The sequence below is a fragment of the Arvicanthis niloticus genome, chromosome 3 (assembly GCF_011762505.2).
Source record: "Arvicanthis niloticus isolate mArvNil1 chromosome 3, mArvNil1.pat.X, whole genome shotgun sequence".
In the NCBI taxonomy this organism is placed as follows: Eukaryota; Metazoa; Chordata; class Mammalia; order Rodentia; family Muridae; genus Arvicanthis; species Arvicanthis niloticus.
This window is the reverse complement of record NC_047660.1, coordinates 46,581,122-46,605,063: the sequence shown is the minus strand read 5'-3', so window position 1 is coordinate 46,605,063 and position 23,942 is coordinate 46,581,122. Positions and strand designations below refer to the sequence as shown.

At 41.3% G+C, this 23,942-nt stretch overlaps 1 protein-coding gene across 1 annotated transcript; it reads right to left on the bottom strand.

The window, feature by feature from the left end:
* Positions 1-982: 982 nt before the first annotated feature.
* Positions 983-23,942, bottom strand: Itm2b (integral membrane protein 2B). The gene is made up of 6 exons (XM_034497953.2): positions 23,635-23,942; positions 6,758-6,886; positions 4,760-4,966; positions 4,219-4,329; positions 3,293-3,443; positions 983-1,720 (listed from the first exon to the last, which is right to left on the bottom strand). The coding sequence occupies exons 1-6, from the start codon at positions 23,749-23,751 to the stop codon at positions 1,635-1,637; spliced, it is 801 nt and encodes a 266-aa protein (XP_034353844.1). The 5' UTR covers positions 23,752-23,942; the 3' UTR covers positions 983-1,634.

Here is a 23,942-nt window from a genome sequence, read left to right as displayed (position 1 = left end):
GGCAGGAGTCGCAAAACCTCCTTCTGAACAATGACGGTCTCCAAATCAAATCCTTTACGGACTTTTCAAGTTTAAAAAATTCCAACCTAAAGTCAAAATTGAAATGTTTTGTTTCAGGAATTTATAGCAAAAGCGCTCTTAGAATTACTTCTTTTTGCTCATGTGTGTGTTATACTGTGTGCAGGTGCCAGTGGAGGCCAGAAGAGGGTATTGGATGGCCAGAGCTGCATTTACAGGCAGTTGTGAACCACGAGAAGTGGGTGCTGGGAACTGAACTTGGGTCCTCCAGAACAGCAGTAAGCACTCTTGACTTCTGAGCCATCGCTCCAGCCCTACTCTCAGGTGTTTTACATGTAGTGGATTCTGAATTCTTTCAGGTAAGAAGCAACCTCAGAGATACAAGTTCCGTGTGGTGGCTATGCACCCTAGAAGCTGAGGCAGGAGAATCATGAGTTTGAGACTGGCCTGATTAGATGAGTTCCAAGTCAGCCTAGTTTCCAGATGGAGACCTAGTTTCAAAAACTGAAATCACAACAAAAATCCCATCTCTAACTTGCCAGGTACTGTGGTCCACGTCTATCTCTCTGCTACTAGAGGCCGATGCCTGGAGAGTATTAGTCTCAACAGCACAGTGAGATTGTGCCTGAAGAACAAAGCAGAACAAACTGAGAACCACCACTTAGTTCCACATCTTAGATTCGATAATAACCATCCACTGAATGAAAGACCCGCCTCCTGTCAAGCAGCGCAGTCAGGCTCGCCCTCAGAGTCACTGCAACAGCATCCACAAGGAATCTGATTTAGTAATTAATGGCTTGCTTTATTTTTTTCTTTAAAAAGCTGATTTTATAACTGTATGTAGATAACTAGACTTTATAAAATAGTTTCATTCTTTATGTATGTGGATTACCTTAAAATATGGAGAACCAAATTACTTCTTTGGTTTTATCTTATGGGAAAAACAACGCACAGTCTCATCACATGGCTTTGCGATATTTATATTCCATTGCACAGATATGGGCTATACAAATTAGTAACATGAGTTGCTTCTTAAATTCTAAACATTTGTCTAAAATCTTATTACAGCAGAGGCCTAGGATATTAAAACATCAAGGCTGAAATCCTCTAAAGTAGTTAAAGCAACAATGGAAATACTGCACATTTTAATTAAAGTAATATTAGAGGGTGACCTCAAATGCTAGGTCACAGAGTAGGTAGCAGGGCTACTGGCATCTACAAGCAAGTCACTGTGGTCCTTTCAGCGTCTGCGAACGACTACTCTGTAGGTATCCTTTCCTCATGGAAACGCAAAATTAACACAAACATCCCCATTAGTGATTTCAAGAAATTCAGATTCTTCCTAATAGATGAGCTCTATGGAGAAGCGGATCTTACCTGGGAGCCCGCATATTTGCTAATTCAAATATCAAAGACACCACACTTAGAAAAAAGGTTTTGTTTTCTTTTTTTTTAAGATAATGGTTTTTAATTGAATTATTGAGATGAAGAGACAGTGAAGCCCTGTTTGCTACTTACATGAAAAGAAGATTTTTAAAAAACAATCACTGCACAAAATACAAAGGGGCAGGGTATGCTGTGGCATTGAATTTCTCCCCATGGTTTTTCTTGACTTCTCAAGAACAAATTGAAGTTTCCACAGCAAATTTGTTCTCAAAATGCCGAATGTTGAAACAGTTACTGGCTTCACGCTTCTGAATACCTGTTTGGAAAGCAAAAGGGTTTTGGTTTTGTTTTAGTTGTTTAGTAACAATTACTTACATCAATCCTCAGTCACTCTTTAGACATGAAGAAACTCGCCACTACTCTATATCCATCCCATAATTTTAAATTCGTTCTCCACTGGGCCTTTTCGTATCCTAGCAACTGTTAACAGCGCTTTACAAATGGCTTACAGACAGACATGCTGCCTAGTCTTGTGTCAACTTGACACACAAACTAGAATCATCTGTAAGGAAGGAACCATAATTCAGAAAATGCCGTCATAAGATTTAGCTGTAGGGTATCTTCTTAATTAGTGACTGTTGTGGGAGGGCCCAGCCTATTGTGGGTGGTGCCGTCCCTGGGCTGGTGGTCCTAGGTTCTATAAGAAAGCAAACTGAGCAAGCCATGGTCCCTGCACCTGCTCCTGCCTCCAGGTCCTTGCTTTGTCTGAGTTCCTATCCTGACTTCCTTTGTCGATGAACAGCAATGTGGAAATATAAGCTGAATAAACCCTTTTCTCTCCAACTTGCTTTTTGGTCATGGTGTTTCGCTGCAGCAACAGAAACTCTAAGACGCTGGGCGGTGGTGGCGCATGCCTTTAATCCCAGCACTTGGGAGGCAGAGGCAGGCGGATTTCTGAGTTCGAGGCCAGCCTGGTCTACAGAGTGAGTTCCAGGACAGCCAGGGCTATACAGAGAAACCCTGTCTCAAAAAAAAAAACAAAAAAAAAAAACAAAAAACAAAAAACAAAACAAAACAAAACAAACAAACAAACAAAAAAACCAAAAAAGAAACTCTAAGACACAGATATATGAGATCAAAGGTTTGGGAAATATTCTAGTTACATATGGTAGTCACATGCCCACATATGCTTGCAGAACTGCACACCAGGAGAGACAAACTTCATTCTATCAAATTGGTTTTAGAAAATTATGAGCCAAGATAGTAACTTAAATGTAAGAAATCAAGTGGTAGGCTTCAGATGACTCATCAGCCTGAGGTGAGAACAATGGCATTACAAGTACTGGAAAAGACCAGGAAAGTACTTCTGCTGGGTGACGCAAGCCCACAGAAGTCAGGCTGCAGATGGCCACTGTGTACCATCACATGCACTTTTGCTTTGCATTTATAATGGGCACATGCTGCTATTCTTACTGTTCAGAGGAAAAACAAAATTTAGTGACGGCAGATCTGCACAGGTCATGTCAGGGCTCTGCACTCCTTACCTACACATCTTCCCAAGTCACCTGGCTATGACTAGCCTCAGCATGATGCACAAGGTGAATGGACCTAAGAGAACTCAGATCTCTAAGAGTCCAAGCGTGAGGCAAAGAGAGGCCTCTCGAGAATGAGACCTCCTCTTTCCTGTGGCCAGGCCACGGTGAGGATGAAAAGTCAAACTGAAAAGTGGGTGTCTCAAGGCAATGGCATGGCATGCTGCTTGATCTGGAAAGAGTGGGTTTGAGACTTCGTTGATTTTAACTCCTGGAAATACTAACCAAGCGTGACACAGGTTCCCTTTAATTAATTTCTCACCCAAGTGTCATAGGAATTATTGGATTCTCTTTACCTCTAATGGTTTCCCTGCGTTGCAGTTTGTAGGTTTCCTTGTCGTGACACAGTCGGTAAATGAAGAAGCCCAGGTTGTCCACGTTTTCGATGCGGTCAGTAATCACCATGTGCTCATGGATAAGGTATGACTGAGGCAAGTAGGTCCCGGCCTGTGGGTGAAGATGTGACACAGAACTTTCCAAATGTGCACTGAGCAAATCGAAAGGTAGACAAAATTCATAGGTGACGGTTTTAAAACAGGGTTTATGGATATTTAACTGTCTGCTTTTATATATAGTCTTGGTTTTTGAATTGGAATCTTGCTTTGTTGCTCAAGCTGGTCTTCAATTCCCAGACTCCGCCAACTGTTTTGCCTCAGCCTCCCAGGAATGACTATAGGCATGGATCACCGTGCCTAGCAATACATACAGTTTTGTTACAATACAGCCATGCCCAACTCGGAGGCACTGGAACTGAGTAGATAGTTAATAGTTACTTTCTAGTGCTTTAGGAAAATTTAAATGTGATAAAATTTTAACATTTAAAAACTTTCCATTTGCTATGTATGTGTATGCATGTGTAGTGTCTGTGTGTATAGTGTGTGCATGTGTAGTGTGTATGTGTGCACACATGTGTATAGTGGGTGTAGGCCTGAGCATGGATGTCAGAGGAGAACTTTCTGGGAGAAGCACACAAAGTCAGGCTTGCATGGCAAGCACTTTTACTGCTGAGTCATCTCTCCAGCCCAATTCTGAATGTTCTTTAAAATGTTATTTATAAAATTTAAAGCATTACAAATAAAAAGAAACAACACTCAAGTTTCAGCACTTTTTTTTTTTGTAAAGCCCTTGGCTATATACACCCTAGAAGGGTGAGCTCTAAGAATATTAACTTTTTAAGACACTCTACTGACACCGTTAATCAGAACTAGCAAGCACTTGGTACCTTGATATTAATAAGCAGCTCCAACAGGTTTCTGGGAGGCATAACGATGGAAGTGTTCAGAGGGATCACATAACACTTGTCCAGGTTAAGGTCCAAATAAGCAGTGAGTTTCTGGAAAGAGGGACATGTCTCAGACAGGTCAGCATGCCTGAGATACAAAGAAACTGGGCTTCTAAGAATTGTACTCACAAGGTGGGCTAGCTTTAGAACTTATCAATGACTTGAATTTCAACAAATCAAGAACTTGCTGGGATTAGCAGGCAAGCCACAGGCAGCCAAGCCTCACAAGGAGAGGAACCTAAGCCTGTTTTTGTTTATCTCATTTCAGACAGCACTTCTATGTAGACCAGGCGGCCTCAAACTTGTGATCTCGGCCTCCCTGGTGCTGGAATGAGACACATGCTTGGAGTTTCCAACTCTCCCCCTCTTCTCTCTTAAGTGAAAACTAAACCCGGAACTGAAGAATTTAGCAACTACGAAAATTAAAACTGTAAAAATCCTAGAGAACCTGCACTCTTCACAATCCTGGACATTGGCTCACCTTATTAAAGTCATGCACAATGTTGGCAGGATCGCTGTCCGCAAACTCTGGTACAGGCACGCTGATGAATTCAACTGCATCTTCCTCAAAGATCTTAATATTCTCCTCAATTGTCTGGTAGCGAGCAGCTGGGGCCTCTGCAGAAGGCTCATTCAAGATGACGTCATCTTTGATGTACTTTAGTCCACAGTAGTACACATCATCCGGCTACAGAGTTGAAAACACTGTATTTCAGCAATCTCACAGGAGACAGGTTTTTAAATGTAAGCCTTACTTAACCTGCCATCCCTACCTAAGTAGTATTTTGCTTACAAACTCTTACTTTCCAGATGACAAGTCAGACAGTTTAATTACAGAGCTAGCACATTCTTTATCAGGTTCTGAAGTTGTCTTTAAAAAAAAAAAAAAAAAAAAAAAAAAGAGGCTTCTCAGAAGGAGAAAAGCAGCTGATTTCCCCTTTACTCTGTGGTAGATAAGAACAGAATATGAAAGCTATCTGGTGTTAAGAAAATCTGAAGAAACATGTAGCCCTGGCTCCTACCTGTAGGCAGTTTCTCACAGAACAGTCAGAAGCAAGCAATGTTTTCCTTTCTTTTGAGATAGGGTTTCAATAAGTCCAGGCTGCCCTGTATCTTGCTATATAACCTTCAACTTTTGATCCTTCTGCTTCCAGCACGTGAGAGCTACCATGCCCAGTTTACGTGGTACTGAAGGATTGTGCCCACTCGCATAAATAAGTAAATAAATGTATGTAATAAAATATTTTTAAAGTATACGTACATATAGACTAAGGGTATGTAACAAAAACATTCTGATACCAAATGTTCTCTTTGGCAGTGGAACTGCAGACTGTTATTATTTTCTTTTATGCACATGGGTGTTCTGGCTGCATATGTGACTGACTATGTGTCAGATGCCTGGAAATGGAGTTACAGACAGTTGTGAGCTGCCATGTGGGTACTGGGAATTAGACTCTAATCCTTTGGAAGAATAGCCAGTGCTCTTAACCGCTGAGCTATCTCTCCAGCCCACAAATTATTTTTTCTGTATCTTATGCTTCTTATAAACAAAATGAAACACTACATTTAAGAAAACATACATAAAAGTGGTGTGTATACCATACATACTTAGCACATGAGGCAGAGGCAGCGGGATCAAAAGTTTATGTCAGACTTGTCTACATAAGTCTGCTTTAAAATATGAAAACCACTTTTATGCTATTAGTTCAGACATGTTTATCAGTATGCCTTCATCTTGACTAAGAGTAAAAGTGAACATGGACTCCATATAAACTCTAGAAGACTTCAAAATTAGTTTAAAAATCTGATTTTGAAGCATTTCTCCCTACTTGGAAACATGTGAAGTAGTCATAAAAGTGGGTTTAGAGGGGGTGATATCATAAATTATAATTAAGTGGAATCACTGTCTTAACACACTGAGAGAACTATAAACACTAAGCTACAGGCCACTTTCACCAAAAGTGACACTGTCATCTCTGCAAGTCACCCAAGAGTGTCTGGCACTCTTAGACACAGCAACAGCAAGGGCTGTCAGGTAGTGGTTGTCCAGGGATGGGTCTGTCAACACTGTAGCTTATATATTCATACAAGTGGCAAATCATGATATATCTCTTTACTATTAACTATGGTAGGAAGATGAAAGTCCATTTTGAAAAATCATCCATGTCCAAACACTGTCATTTGGCTATAGACAGAAAGTACGAGCTTAGAGCAAGGCGGGTACCACATTCTAATTCACAGGAAAAAGGAAATAAAAATTCAGGCCAAAAAAATAATAATTTCTGCAGAACTGGCAAGACTGTTCAGTGGGTAAAGGTACTAGCTACTAAGCCTAATGATCTGAATTCAATCTCTTGGACCCACATGGTAACAGGAGAGAACCGGCTCCCCAAACTGTCTTCTGACCATGTCCCCTCTCCCCTATAAGTAAGTAAATAAATGTAGTAAAAAAATTTTTTAAATATATTTTTCTATTTACCTGAAGTGCAAAATACTTGTACAGGTATGCTCCTCCGAGGATGACACCAGCAAGCATGAAGGCCAGTCCAAAACACATGCACCAACACCACGCTCTTCTCTGTCCAATTGGAACCACATCCTCCGGGTCCTGGAATGTAAACAGAACAGCCACTTAAGAAGCAGAATAACAGAAGGCTTGGGGTTGTTAATGAAGATAAAGACCAAAAGTATTAAGGCTCTGATCAAAACTAACCATGGAATGAGGATCAGGAGGCACCAAGACTCACCCCCATACCTCCTCAGCCAGGGAAGAACACTGGTCCCCAGAGAGACTTCTAGGCAGAAGTCTTCTCTCTCAATATTCCATCTACTAACAGTGTCTTAAGCAGTAATACAAGCCACAATTTTTATTTTCCATACACAACTTTTGGTGCCATGTTCTAACGTTTGAAATTCAGAAAAGTTAACAACATGACCTTATCCCATAGCTTTGTCAGTCTATATACACATCCAGGGTATTTCCAAATTGGATCGCTTATAAATGGTTAGCCTTTACCAGCAGTTTATCTACTACATTCCAGATACAGAGCATTCTGTAACAATCTACAGGAAAAACTAACACAACACTAACAAAAGGTAGGACACGAAAATTCTGTGAACAAACAGAATCTAAAAATCAGGACAAAGGTACATCTCTATAATTAATTCTGCAATTCCACCCTACCTGAATCTCAGTTTGATTATGGCTTTCATTTTATTTTTGAGAACTAAAACTGAAACCCAGTGTGGACTGTGGACATTACAGAACCTAAGCCTCGAGACGGACAAGCTGCTCAATGAGGAGAATCACGATGAGACAGTGCATCAGCCCAGGAGCAGCTATGGCTCAGGGATGAGTCACTTAGGAACGGCAGGTCTACATTTTCATTTCTAAGATAAGAGATTGTATCTGGGTACTGACGGGCAACGTCCAATTCCAAGTATTGGAGCCAGCGAGAACAGTGTTAGCAGATGCACCCCGTTGCTTTTTAAAAGAGAGGTTCTCACACCATGTAGCTCAGGCTGACCTCAAACTTGTAGCAATCCTCCTGCCTCTGCCTCCCTCTGTGATTACTGGCATAGGCCATTACATTCACAGGGTTGGAAGCTTTAGTTTTAAACACAGAATCATGTAGAATAATAAATAATATTCAATATAAGGCTCAGGCCAAATGATGTGGCAAGGACTACATTTGAGGCAGTTCTCATCAGCGACGGTGGTTACATCAATGAGCCTACTAAAACGTAATGTGGATGGGAGGAAATGGGGAAGAATTCATCAGCTGTCTTCCTATTAGTGAGAAGTTCTAAGTATCCCACGTGTGGTAATAGTTTATAGACCCGAGCAATAATGCACACAGGTCTGCTTAAGTTTGCTTGACAAAAACATCCCAGGAGACAGAAAGTGTCCTAGCATAATTACTCTCAGAGTGGGGACAAGGGTGGTGGATGGAATGACAGATGCAAACAGTTGCTCTCAGCATTTGTTACCAGCTGCTCAGACAGCCAAGTGTGCACATACCCAGCCCTACCTGCCAGGCTCCTTCCTGTGAGCACATTAATGAGTAGCTATGCACCATGGGTAGACGCCAAGAAAGAAAATTCAGCCTCACTGTTACATAGACAATGAGTTCTCAGGCTTTTTGATTTTTGATTTATCATTTTAACTATGTAACAAACAATGATTTTGAGAATAAATTACACATGTCTAATGTGTTTAAACAGTTGCCCTGGGCACCAGAAATACAAACTCTGTCAAGGAAAAGCTAGGCTGGATCACTGTGGAAAATAAATACACGAACAGAGCCAAGCAGGTTGTGTGTACCTAGAATCATAGCCCTGGAGGGTGGAGTGGGGGACTTCGGCCAGTCACTGCCGTGTGTTGGAGGTCAGCCTAGACTACAAGGAAGCTCTAGGCCAGCCTTATCTTTCATATAAACCCCTTTCCTATATAATGAAACACAAAATAATGTGGGCTCTGACAGGAAAAATGCAGAGAGTGAGACAGGATGGGTTAAGGGACTTCCCAGGGAGAGAACAAGGCGTGGAAGGACACAGGACAAATGCACACTGCCAGGCAGCAGAGAGTGTTTCAGGAAACAATATAAAAGGTGGAGAATGAAAAAAATCATGAAGGCAGAATATACCACCTTGCCTGGGAGCCATGGCGCAGCTGGGCGTTCAGTATGGTAAGAGGGACCCTAGGGACAGAGAACTGGAGCAGGCCACAAAGGGCCTTGGTATGGAGCTGAATTCATAAGTTATTTTAAAAAGTCATTTTCCAGGACAACAGAAGAGACTAATTTGTTAAAGAACTTGACTTTAGAACACTGATTCAAAGGGCAGCCAGTTATTTTGCACCTGAAACATGGCTTGAGAATAAAGAAATAAACAAGAGTCTATTTCAGTATCTAAATTACAGACCTGAGCCGGCAAGCCACTGGGAGCCTCTTGAGAGCCGACGTCTTCAAGGTCTGATCTCCTTCTTCTATACTGCTATTAGTCACTTGCTTTCTTGCATTAGAAATTCATGTAGAGATCTTATCTCTTGCTACTAGGCTAGACAGTTCCTGTTTATTCCTGTTCATTCTGCATTCCTAGAAACTCTAATACACCCTTGGCACTTAGTTAGCGTGCAGATACTTGACAACCAAATGAAGAAAGAGCTTGGCTGTTTAAGTTTTCATGATTCACAAAAGTTGTATCGGCAGCCAGAGAGATAACGGAGGGGGACAACATAGTCATCTAGGATGTATAAGGAGCTGGCTATCAGGCAGAGGCAGGAACATGCTGGGCAGGGCCCTGTAAGAAAGTGAAGTGTGAATAAACCTTGCTTCTAACTGTCAGCAGTTTATGAAGTAACATAGGTATGACAGACAGGATGGCCCCATTACAAGCTGAGTCACAGAGCAAGGGTAAAGCACATTCATTCAAGATAAAGGTTGTTAATTAAGCCCTGTGTGGTGGCTGAGGCAGAAGAACAGACACAAATTCAAGGCCAACCTAGGCTAAGGTATGGTCCAGTTCAGCCAGGACTACAGTGTCTAATAATAATAATAATAATAATAATAATAATAATAATAATAATAATAATAATAATAATAGCAGCAGCTAGAGCATAGAGCTCTGGAGCAAACCTTGTACCTGCTGGTTTACTAAAACTCACAGCACAGCCTTTTCAATCAGGTTGACTAAGACGCTAGTCAAAGTTGAGTCTGATCCTACTCAATGCGGTACTTGACATCCCAGCCAGGAAACAGCGGTCAACAGGCACAGGGTGAGAAAAAAAGAAAACTGTAGAAAAACCTAACAGAGTCAAATTATTCTACTAAAGAACAACTATTAAACATCACCGGTCCTTGGGCTGGGTGACATTGGGCAGCAGAAGTGAAACGACTAACAAGGTTGGGCCAGAGAGATGAGTCAGTGTATAAGAGCCTTGGCTCCTACGAGGGAGCCCAGATTCCATTCGCAGCTCACACTCATCAGGTAGCTCGGAACCCTCGGTAACTGTAGTTCCTGGGACTCTAACATCGCTTAGAACCTCAGAATCCATATGCCTTCTCAGGCACACCCACATACATGTGAAATTCAATAAGCATTTAAAAATAATAAGTAAGTCCAAAGTAATCCTTCCTACATAAAGTGTTTTTAAAGAATGCCTAGGTTACATGAGAACCTGCTTCAAAATAGCAAAGAGAAAAAGAGAAAAAGAATAAGTATTCAAATTTGTTCCAAACTAAAACCAACCCAAATTTTTATTAACTGATAAATAGATTTCCATTTATCACATTCATATTATAGAACAAAACAGCAATGGTCCTATATTTTGTGTGTGCTTCAAACATTTTATAAAGAGGAAAAGCCCATTCCCATGTTCTCAGGAGTTTTTTGTTGTTGTTGTTTTCTCTTAACCCTTGTGCTTAAAGTCTGCATCACAAATCTCTTACTAAACTCCAAGTTTGCTTTTAAAAAGCCTGTCTGTAACTTCCCTTGGCCTGATTTAACTGAAGCCACACAGTCACCTCCTCCCCACACCGCGCTATAACTGCTGCGCCTTAACTGTGCTTGAACTCCCGCAGGCTCCACACAATTATCATCTTAATCTTCCTCAAAGTCAAGATTTAGCCCAGTTTATTAAAAGCACACCCTGGCCTACTCCTATCCTCAATAGCAGATAAAGAAGTGGCTTCCGGGGTCTGGCTGATGGTCCAAAGCAGGAGGGCTGCAGTTAGCAGGCAGCCTAGCTAACTTAAGTTAAAAACATTAAATAAAAAAAGAATACTGGAGATGCAGTGTGCAGAGTAAGTACTTGGAGACACACACAGACTCAGGTTCAGTCTCTGATGCACAGACATGGTGCAGTGGAATCTCTCTCTCAGGCACCACAGTATGTTCTGGTAAACTAATCAGACAAGAAGACACGACTACTTAACTGTATTTTAAGCAATATGAAGTTTAGCTGTATTTTACTTCCATTAGTTATAAATTAGGTCACCTCAGTCAGTTCCCTGACAGGCTTCACTAAATGGGCTTCAGTCATTAACATAGCTCAAATAAAAGGTAAGGTTTGAAAATGTTTTATTATTCAGCTTCAAAGTACTTCACATCCTTGCTGCTTCTATTTGAACCTTATTTACGTAATAAATGGAGCACAGAGCTTTTTATGAGACATTTTCTAAAGTTCTTCAAATGTAATGTTTTGAATTTCACAACAAATGCAACAGTGTGTCTTAGAAGACACGTTACTAAAGAGAAAAATCTGTCAAGTATTAAAAATTACAGGTCCAGGGCTAGGAATGTGGATGATAGGTAGAGCATTTGTCCAGCACATGGGAAGCCCTTGGCGTCGGTCTTCAGCATCACCAACAGAAAACCAGCTGTGGCTGGCACAGCTGTGAGCTTAGCCCTGAGTATGTAAGGCCGGGAGGAGCAGAAGTTCAAGGTCATCCTCAGCAATACAGCTGGAGTACAACAGACCCCGTGTGATGAATGAATGAATGAATGAATGAGTTCCAAACAGAAAGAGTTTGGGGATGGGGAAACCATGGCATAAAAATACTAGTTATAAAAATAAGAACAAAGGGGAAAATGTCGTTAATTCAAAATAACATGCAATACTGAACTATCAGAAAAAGATTTACTTAGAAACATATATTAATCATGTTGGACTAATACAGGTAAATACTGACCGGGTATGAAACAAACCAAAGGCTATCCCTTGGAGAAGATTTGGGGGATAGTCCTCCCTTTGTGTCCTGCCAAGGTCTTGCAAATTCCTTCCTCACTTTTCTGTAATAAATCTATGTTTGCTCTGCTTAAAAGAGAAAAAAAAAAAAAAGATTTTGGCATTTCCTTGTATGCAAAGCGAAAACAAAAGAAAATTGTTTCAAGTCAGGAAATAGAGGTGGGGTGTGTGGCTCAGCACAGGAGAGCGTGGCTGTTGTGCTCGGGGCTCGGGGTCCCTGTTACTCCACACTGCACATCCTGGAGAGTTCTGCTGCCCAAAGGGCTTTTTCCCTTGACAGGTGACATCACAAGACTCTTCATAATCAGTCCCTGTGAACTGTCTCCAGGAAGTAGTATATTATAAGGTATTTACTGTATACATTTTAACTCCTACACTAACAAAACTTTTACTGATTACATTAACTATCTTTCCCAGACTAATGGAAAATATTTTCTAAGACAAACAGTAAAAGTAGCCTTAAATATGAAAACAGAGAAACTTGAAGTATACTACTTCTTTTTTCATTCTTGGAATCAGGTACTTAGGATCCCGGTATGTGCACCAGGCCTGTAGAGTTCTAGTTCTTAGTTGAATGGAGATACTCTGCTCACCTGGCTTCAAGAGTAGGCTACTTTTCTCAGTACAGGAACACCAAAAAAGAAACAAAACAAAAAACAAAAACCCAAAAAACCAGGTCTCATGATCTTCCCACCATCAAAAGCATCCAGAACCAAGAGCATCTGAGGTAGGTGAGATGAGCCGGCAAGCTAACAGGCTGTTCAGGACAGCAAACATCCGTTTGCTTTCTTTCTTCTTCATCCTGACTAGTATATACATTCTGCTTCCCAATTCCTTTCCAGCAGGACTGTCACTGTGCACATAGGAATATTACCTTTGACACATAAACAGGAAGCAAGCTCCTGGAGCAGGGAGCAGAGAGCCGCTCTTTGCATTTAAGGGCCATGGTTCACAGCCGCCTCGGCCAAGTTAATTAGTACTGCGCTGAAATTAGGAAGCACAAGTAGTGTGTTGAATCGGGAGTCAGCGAGTTCGTCTATATTTAGAACAGGGGCAATGAACGTGGTGGCAACGCTGAGGCCAACAATACCGCTCTGCACTCACATTTTCTTGGTTAACAAATTCTATAATATACAAGCGGCAATGCAGGCAGAAAAATAGCAGTCTAAACTATTGTGTAACATTTTGAGAAGTCTACAAAATCTGAACCAAACTGCTAGCATCTTACAACATGAGCACTTGCGTTGGTTAAATAAGCTGGCCAGAGTGAAAAGACAAGACTGAGTGTAGCTATAAAATAAATGCATTTCGTGATAGAACACATCAGTCAATTTTGTATCATTAGGGAAAGGCAGAGAGTATCGGATGCAAAGTAAAATACTATTAAATATTAATTTATGAGTAACTTAAAATTGATTCCTTTTCTGCAGTCTAAGATCTCCTTCTTTGGCCACGGTTTCAGAGATGACCACCATTGTTCTAGTGCTCATTCACTCTATGCTTTCTAGAGCTTTACCAACAACAGCGTGTGAAGCCAATGTTGGGAGATTTTCCAGTTCATAATGCTGTTATAAAGCAAGAGGAAAGGACTGGCAAGTGCGTTGTAAACAGTGTTACATACAAGTTTTACCTGTTGTTAACAGGTCCAATCTCTTGCAAGGCACGAAGCAGCTGGTGAAAGCAGGGTTTGCCCTCCCACCGAAATCTGATTGTCACTAATGACAACAGTCTTCCTAAAACCTTAGCGTTCAGGAACTCTTTAGGAACCAACACTCCAATTGTTTGATCTTGGCCCCTCATCCTACCATGCTTCTGGCTCATGGATGGAGGGATGTAATCTTCTTGTGAAAGCAGAGATGACCATTTTTTTTAACATGCTGTTAGACTCATAGGACGTTTCTCTACTGTTGATCAAATTATATGAGATAGTGTTTTTCATGAAAGAGTACTGAACTCACATACACATGAGGCAAAACTCTAACGGAGAATATTCAGGTTGCCAGCATGCATATTTTAAAGTAATCTTGAAAAGCCAAGATATAAATGAATAGCTGAGCACAGTAAACACCTGTCATTATTAGTACTCAGGGAGCAGAGGCAGAAGAATTGCTCAAGTTCAGGGTCAGCCTGGTCTACACAGCAAGTCCTGTCAAGTCAAACCAGGGCCACACAGCAAGACACTGACAAAACAGAAAAAAAAAAAGAAAAAGAAAACTGAGAAGTTTTCATTGAAAAGCAAAACTCGGAGCAGTAAAGGCAGTAAATCAAAATCCCGAAGTTGGTAGTGAGCTGCCTTCAAAGTTACACAGTCAGCGGGCCTGGCTCTATGGAGAGGAGATTAGAGACTGGTGGCTCATTTTTCTAGGTCATCTTGTCAGGTCTTAAATTAGTGCCAATAATCCAGACAGTTTCCATTATTATCCATTATTAATTATCATTAGGCCTATTGTTAGTGCAAAGGGAATATTCTAATTAAACTTTCAAAAGCTTTGGTGAAGGTGGAGTGAAGTTCAAATATTGATTTTCAGCTAATGTTTATCTTCTGAAAACTCAATGAGGTAATGGTAAAAGCAAAGCAAAAGAACCTGTGGCCCCACAGAACAGACACGATCGACAGCAGAGTCTATCAACAGTCTCACAGAGGGGAAAAGACGTCACAGCATGGGGAGAAAGCCTCAAGCTTCTGCAGAGGTAGAGCAAATATGAAGCAAGGAAGACAGTGCAGGAAGACCTAGAATCCAGAACAGCAGCAGAGCAGGGACTGAGGCACAGCACTGGGAACCATGGCTGAGGCAGAACTCGACACCAACGGAATGCAAGGATCAGCTGGAAATATGCATGCCTGCAATCCCAGCACTCAGGAAGTGGAGACAGGAAGAGTAGTGTGAATGTAGGGCAAGCCTGGACTCTATCACTCTAGGCTACAAAAAGAGACTGCCTTGGAAAGAAGAGGGAGGAAGGGAGGGAGGGAAATAAGGAAAAAGAAGGTGGGGATGGGTGCACTCATATATGCAAGACTACACATTTTTGATCACAGACTTTTTTCTTTTTCTAAAGCAGATCAAATACATAAAAGCAAACACAAGCCTGAAGAACTGACTGATTCTCTGGTAAGCCTGAAGATACAGAAAGGCAATTAGACTACTGTCAGAAGATGAACAACCAAAAAAAAAAAAAAAAAAAAAACCACAGATAATTAAGCCATATTTTCTCCAGCTCCAACAAACAATGATCAAATCCAGACAAAAGAAAAAGGTTTTATACAAGAAAGTACAGGGCGAGTATACACATTCCTCTAGGGTAAACGCAGTGGTCATCAATTTGGCAAAAAGTTACTATGTATACCAAGAGAATAGATTATGTGTGTAGTGAAAAAAACACACATGTACGTGCAGAACTATATCCATCTTTCACAAGGATACTACCAATGAGAAACAGCACAGGAATTAAAAGTAAACTTTTGGAAACAATTTGAAAAAGCAGTATAAGCAAGTATTTCTGGACACTGTCAACCAAGTGTGGTGCAGAGGTCCCCATCAGGGACCCACAGTCCGATTACTTTCCTAATGGGGCTAGGAAGCTGCTCTCACATTCACTCTCCATAGTGGGCAGCGCAGTCTCCACAAGCTGAACTCACGACATCTTAACCAACAACATGGCTGTGCAGACTCCAGCTGACTTCTGTCAAACTGTTCATTAAACACCAAACAACTCTGGGAGAGTTACTTTTAAACTCCGAGTTATTTGGAAATGTCCGTGACTCATAGACCAGCTGTTTGTGTTAGGAGTATAAGTAGTCTGCCTTCTTTCTAATATAGTAAGTATCTCTTTATATAAAATAAGTAGAATGCAAAAGCTCCTTGGGTTTATGTACAATTTTTTAACCTTTACTCAAGATACTTTGGGCCCAAAATATTTAAAAATCCCTGGTTCAGAGAAACGTGGAGTTCAGATCATGTACAGCTGAGCAGTGTTTCTCGAATACAGATACCAGCCTACGCTCTGCTCAGCAAAGCCACAAACCAGAGTGGCCTAGTGGCCACGCTGTAAAACAAGACACTAGAAGTGAACATAATTGCTTCTGATTAATTTAAGGACACTGACATTAGAATATGTCTCTAGGGGGAGAACAGACTCTTGCACTAGAATAGTGACTGTCTCTAAGGAAAGAAGGCATATTGTAAAGGAAGTTAGTAATTTTCCCAGTTGGGGACAAAATTCCACATTGACTAGGGTATTAGTTCAGGTACATACATGTAAAATGATCTGTCACTTAAGAGTATAAATTTTTCTGTGTATAACTGCACCACAACCTCTAAAAGTGTGCCCTACTAAGACATTACAGGCTATTTTCATCTTAAAACTAACTTGATTCTATTGGTACCTAATATGTACTGGAGAAACACACATTTTAAAATTCTGATGGTTTTTATGTGGAAGGACTTCAGAACAACAAAAATGTCAATATTGTTCTATAACTGACATGAGGCGGAGGCATACAGAACAGTATCACAGACATAATATTCCAAAGTAGGAATGACTGACAGGGGTGAGGGGCGTGGCATCTGAGGCCTAGATTTGCTGTGTTGCTGATGGAAACCCATGCAGAGACCTGAGGCGATTTAGTCAACATAGCACTTGAGAGATCAAGGCAAGGTTCAAGTTCTCATCACTAAGTGTACTGATGTGTGAACTGTTATATCTAGCCCCCTTCACTAGGGTCTTCATTCTCTTTCTGCTAATCATTGGAAACTGTTGATATCACTCCTAATTCCTGTGCTATAGAAAATCAAGCATTACATCACACCTGAATGCAAGAGCCAGACTTTGCTAGCTTGCTTTCCAAGTGAAAGCAGATTAGAAAATGGTGGTTTACATCACGCCATTAGTGCTTCTAGCTAAATTATTATGAGTTTAATGAAAATCCTGATCTGCCTTTAAAACTGCAGTATGATAGCGTATTATGTGGGGTAGCTCAGAGGTAGAGCGTGGGCCTGCTATGTGGGCCCTGTGACCAGGAAATAACCAGTGCCAGCACCAGAGTGGACCTGATTTCTTTGAAATGAAAATCAAAGAATGAAAACAAGTTAACCAAGTCTAACTTGATTAAAATATGCAAAAATCCAGCTTCATCAATTCACATTCTTGGGCATAAGAGGAGTAGTCTGCCATGCTGTTTAACATGGCTCGCCCTCTTCCAACTAAAACGGGACTGGGGACTTTATACACCAGCCAAAAAGTAAAAACAAGAAACACTAGATGAGTAACAATGACCTAAGCAGACTGTCCCTCAAAGTCACCTTCCCTAGTTTAACAGCAATCTAAGCAATTTAATTAACAATGAGAATTGCCCTTTTGGCTAGGCATGGTGGTGCATGTCACTTGTTCAGTCCTAGGGCTTAGAGACCCGAAGGCAGGAGGAATGCCACGGGTTTGAGACCATCTGGTCTACATAGTAAAAAATTTCAAGCAAGCCTGGGTCCCAAAGCAAGTCTCTGTCTCAGAAAACGAGGGGAGAGGATGAATGAAAAAAATAAATAAAACAGGCTGTTTGCTTTTTACAAAACTAATTTTAACCAGGTACAATGGCTCAAGCCTGAAGTCAAAGCCCCCAGGAAGTCAAGGCAGGAGGCTGCAGTGAGCTCCAGGCTAGCGGTGTCACACAGTCCCAGGTCAGCCTAGGTTACAGAGTGAGACCCTGTCTCCAAAACTTTTAAAGTAAATATCACAATCATATTTAATCTGACACTAAAAGTTAAAGATTGAGAGACAGGTGTGATAACATGTATCTGCAGTCTTCACACTCATGGACTGCTGAGTTTTGAGGCTAGCCTGGTCTATACAGTCAGTTCCAGAGCAGCCAGGAACACAGTGTGACCTTGTCTCAAAAATAAACAAACAAACAAATACCAAGAAACCTAAAATTTTGAATATTAAAAATCTAACAAGCTTGTTCCTTAAGATATGGAATCCAACCACTTTGTTAAATACCTGTTGTATAAACACAACTGTTTATGCCAGTATTTCAAATGTTAACAGTAGTAAATTTCCAGCTAGAAACAATTGCTCACATCTATCATCTCAGCACTTTCTAGGCAGGAGGATAGTTACAGTCCTAGACCAGCCTGGACAAACAAACAAACAAACAAACAGATCCCTATCTCAGAAAACCAAAAGAGATTCTAATGCCATGCACAGTGTCAACTTCTCAAACAAATTTGGTACTTAACTTAAAATTGCTAGCATTAAGAAACCAAACTATAGGTGTTATTTCAATATTAATGTCTCTTTAGTCATAACACCAAGTCATAAATCACTCCAGGAAACATGTCAGCATTAGTCGATAAAACAGTTAAGTATAAAGTTAAGAGATTCATTCTCCTACTAATAAGTTTTTCATTTCTATAACTCAACTTAAATTTTCCTGTTTGGGAATAAAAATTATACTATCAATCCAATTTGTCCTAAAATGGGACAACTACTGAAACACTTCATAGCTTTTTTCCCCCCTCAACTCAATGTAAGGACTAAAATTCAGCAATTCTTAAAAATGTTTTTCTTTTCATTCAATTATTAGTAGCACAAGCTTAAAGCCTGTGAGAATATGGATCCTAAATACAGAAGAAAATGAAATTAAGGAAAGAGGGTGTTTTTAAAAACAGCTTTTGTTTTCATAATTTTTAAAGTTAATACACCAAGATTTGGTTTTGGAAAGTTTTTAAATGATGTTCTTAGGGTCACTTCTGCAATGTAATCCTAAACCTTGAACTTTCAGCTATCTATCATGTAAAAGACTAGCACTGTGAAGCTCCATGCAGAGTAAGTGCTGGGGATACCCAGCTTTACATGGAAACTGAGCTAATCACAGCACAGCCCAGTGTTCCCATTCTCTAAGCCACTCAGTCATCGCCCTTAGAGTCAAGGTGAAATCCTTTATCTTAATGGGTAGCAGCTATGGCCTGAATCCTTTGGTGGCAAAGTCCTTAACTCCTCCTTCAGTCTCCAAGCTCTAATTAAATGGCATATTTAGGGCTGGAGAAATAGCTCAGGGCAAGGTGTAAAACCCTCTTCTAGCATGCACAAGGCCCTACGTTCAATTCCCAGGACCACAAAAGTAGAACTCTTGCCAGTTAAAAGAGAACACCTTTATTCTGACCCATTTCTTTGTCCAGGATGATGTTTACTAACACAATGTCATACAGAGAGATCCAAGAGGCTTTAGTCAAAACAGGAATTCAGAGAGCATTCAAAGCATGCAGCTTCTGAAGTCACTTCAGATGTTTGGGTTATGGTTTCATGAAACTGCAATGTCTCAGAAGACTGCTTCATCCATTCTTCTCTGGGTGCTGACACACAGGTCACACTTTTGCAACATACAATAAACACCTGCTAAGTTGAATACTGTGTGCATTAAGTATACCTCTATCATAAATGAGTATTAATGTTTCTGATTTAAAAATATATACTTCTATTCACATAAAACTCTTAGGTGGAAGAGTTGAACTCCCTGAGTTCTTAGAGGTTTATGAATATGCCAAGGACAATATCTGACCTTGCCCACCTGGGGACTATCATCCTAGCAGCTAACTTGTCCTCCAACCAATAAAAATGACAATATGCAACATTGCCCACCTTCAAAAAATGGAGTGTCACATCAGAGATATGCAAAAGCAACTATCTGTCTCCCAGAATAAAACACTCACTTTAGAACAGAGGCCAAGATTTAATGAATGTGAAAGTTTTACTGGCTCTAGCCAGGCATGGTGGTACATGCTTGTCCTAGCTCTAAGAGGCAGAAGGCAGGAGGATTACTGCACTTTCCAGGCCAGCCTGGTCTACACTGAATTCTAGGATAGCCAAGTCTATTCTATAATAAATGTTTACAGCCAGTGTCTACAAACATAAATTACATTAATAGGTAATGAGATGCACTCTGATTAAAGAGAGCCAAGCTCCCAGCCCCTCTGCAGAGACCAACATGTCTCACTGAATATCTAGTCGTGCATTTTATGTCCTTCCTCTACCCCCTAAAGCCACAGGAAAAAAAAAAAAAATCATTACGAACTGAAATCTAGAGTATCACACCAATCAGTCCTGCTACGGCAATACTGAAAAAGCAGAAAAGCACAAACTGAAAGGCACCAAGCCAGTCTGGGACAATTCAGAATGTGTTTGTCACCCAGTGTCCATGCTGTCTCCTCTGCTCTGCAATGTCTGAGGAACAGACAAATGAAGGGGGTCACCAGCAGGCACTGCAGCACGGGTTGCTGCTTATTCCCCGCTCCACAGTGAGGTAAGCAAAAAACGAGTGCCTACTTGATTACATAAGCCTTCCTTCCACTTGGTTCCTGTTTCTTTGGCCGCTGACCCCTTGTGGGACTCAAGGGAGAGATCTAACAAATTAAAACATGGAAGGGAAGACAGGAAATTCTCTTGTTAAGGAGAAGAGCACCTCCCCCCCCCCCATTAAAACAATTGAATTGTTAGCAGGGTGTGGTGGTACCTGAGTACAATCTTAGCACTCAGGAAGTGAAGAACAGAGGATCTGGAGTTCAAGGTTATTGGCACCTATGCGGCAAGTTCAAGACCAGCCTGGGCTATGACAGACCTTGTCTCAAAACCCCTAACAACAATTTTAATTATTGTAAAACTGTAATTTATATAATCCTAGCATCTTCATACAATTTTAAAACTGAAAGAGTCCTTGCAGACCATCTGGTTCAATCCTTAAATCTTGCCCCTCCCCCAACACACCGCCAAAAAGAATTTAAGCTAAAAAAAGTCAAGCAGTTATGTTGGACATACTTGGGGCTTCTGATGTAGTAACAGTATTTTCTTTGTATTTACACACATACTTTCCCAAGATTCAAAGAAAGCTCTGAACCTCTGAACACAAACATCAAGGACTACTGCCTGTACCATAGTATATTCTTATCATTTCAAACTGACCTTTGTCACACAGATCACGATACTATGGCTCTTTGCTGCATCTGTCTAAGAGCTGTGTGTCAATCAGGATGGATCTGAGAAGAGGTCAAAACTGCCAACCAAAAGATGTGGAAGAAAAAAATAATACAAACTAGCTGGGATAACGTAATCAAAATAAATAGCTGCTGGGATGGAGAACCGAAGCACAAATTAGTCTGAAACGGTAACAGAGCAGCAGAACTGCTTCCAGAAGGTTCTCACGCAGGGCAGGAGACAGCAGAAGACAGCAGTGTAAACGTACGTGTGTGTGTGTGTGTGTGTGTGTGTGTGTGTGTGTGTGTGTGTGTGTGTTACATAAGCCACTGACAGGAGAGAGCAGAATTCTTAACAGATACCCATGGGGTAATCCTCAAGCACAGTCTGTAAAAACTGGTCCATAGCTACTGTGTAGAAGTGTTAAAATGCTTTCTTTCTGAGTTCTCAAACCAGCTTGGTCCTCTTGACCAAAGGAAATGCCCCAGGCAAAACACATTAAGGCTAATTCTGTTCCCAGCCCAGGCGGTCAGACAAGGTGGTTGCCACACATTGCAGCCCAAAGGAACACCAGAACATTATGTAATCGCTCCGCAGCTCTGGGATGAGATCAGTTCTCTCTCACTCAGTAAGCAGGCTTTTCCTTTATTCTTCCTACTCCCATTGTACAGATATTGTCCCCCACTGAGAAAAGGCTTATAGCTGGATTAAGAATTTGGGTTTTTTGTTTGTTTTGGTTTGGGTTTTTTTTTTTTTTTTTGACGGGGGAGGGTTCTGTATTAAACAATTTGGCTATGACTTCTGTGTGGCTATAGAGGAACATAAGCCCTCACTGTTTAATCGAAGTATCTTCCTTTTAGATAAAGAAATTAAGAAATAAAAGCAAAGCATACAGCTATAAACAGTTACTCTGAAATAAAAATTAGTGTGAGCATATGATAAATCCTAAGAGCTCAAAAGTAAAGGCCACTACTTCATTAATGGCAAGACTGATTCAAAGCTCCTTGACAAAGTGAATTCTGCTGTTTGTCTAGAGTTTCAAACCTTTACAACAGTGGAATAAAGGACAGAGAAATGACATCACTGACATTTTCTTTTCTTAGAGTGGGAGGAGTTATAGTTTTAGAATTTAAAGATTATATACCTATATATTATCATTGAGAATATATATTTGAGGCTGGGCATGGTTGTGCACACCTGTAATCCCAGAACTTGGGAGGAAAATGAAGGGAAGGTCAGAGTTCAAAGCCTACCTGGGCTTGATCAGACTCAGGCAGTCTCCACAAACAAGAATACTGACACGAAGTTGTTGTGACTGGGTACTTGACTACGGATCTATTCTAGATTAAAATGTGCATCCGACAAAGAGATACGAATAATCTGCGGCAACAATTTTCACCTGTGAATTCTAGACATTTGTTTTCAAGACCAACAGTGTTTGCTCTAGGCTCAGGAAAACAACACTAGAACCAGAGCCCTTAATCGTTTTAGGGGATCAGCTTGCTCTTCTTATCTCAAGGGAAGACACTCATTTAAAAATCAACCTCATGTTTGCTTTTAGCTGGAACATTTCCAGAAAACATGTACAAACAGCCCAGATTGCTATGATAGTCTCAAATTTTTCATAGGGCATTAGTGACCTGTTTCTTTACAGTAATATTCATTAGATCATTACAAAAAAAAAAAAAAAAAAAAACCCAAAAACCAGTCCTTACTACTTGTACCATGGGCACAAACGACTGATTTTAAGTCAAAATTAAAATTACCCAAGTGACCATAAGTATTTAAAAGTGTTAATCAAAACACGAAGCAGCACCCGCTGTTAATATCTATACGATCAAATGTCAACAACCTAAAGACAGGCAGAAAGAAAACTTAGGAAACAATTCTATTTATATTTAAAATAATATTATTGTACGTCACTTTTAAAAATTGAATCCAGTGACAGCTTCACTCAGTGCTAACGGGGGATGTGGTAAAATGAGGGTGGGTGAATTTTGTAGGCATGGGAGCAAATTCCTATGTTCAGGTTCCAGTTTCACTTATTCAGAAGTCCCCACAAAGAAGCTGATAACATTTAAAAGTCAACCGTTGGGTTCCTCGGGATCAGCCTCAACAGCAATTACTTTCACCTGGAATATTTGTTACAATAATAAAATCACCAGCCAGAAACTACTCCCAGTATACTGTTGTCTTCTCCTCTCTCCAGACCCCAAGATGTTTACCTGCCAACACCGAAGGCCATTTGTAGGCAAGGGAGTTTGTAAAAGAAAAGGGCTTTTAAAAAATTAAGATGCTTACAGTTGTTGGACTTAGTCCAAGTGCTGTTCAGCCTAGAAACGAAAGTAGGAAACAACAGAGGTTTAGGCTTGTTATGATGTCAGCCATTTTAGGCACAGTATTTATACTGGAAGAAAAGTGCCAAACTCGGTGGTGGTGGTGGTGCCTGTCGCTGCAGGTTCCCGGGCGACCAAGCCAAGTGCAAAGCCGCGGGAGCTCGTACACCTGTGCAACTGTCCCCTCGGGGGGTCGCCAGGGCCAGGACCCCGCCCCGCCCGCTGCACACACACCAAGGTACCCGGGAGCTGAGGGCCGTCCGGGTCCCCCGTCCCCGCCGCGGGGACCCCGCCCGCGACCCCAGCCAGGACCTTGCAATCCACCGCCACGGCATCCGGAGGGACGATGAGCGCCTCCTCGCTGCTCTTGGGCTCGTCCTTCTTGGCCTCCTTCTGGGCCAGCGCAGAGTTGAACGTCACCTTCACCATGGTGCGGCCTGGGGCGCCCTAGGCGGCGGCGGCGGCGAAGGCTGGGGTCGCGGGTGGCAGGATCCCGGCTGCGAGTGCAGCCTCGTCGGCCAAGCTCAAGGCACGACTCTGCAACGGAGGAGCGGACTGCGCGACAACAGCAGCGGCTCAGGGCAGCGCGGTTTCCGGCCTCGCAGCTGGGGCGCGGGCAC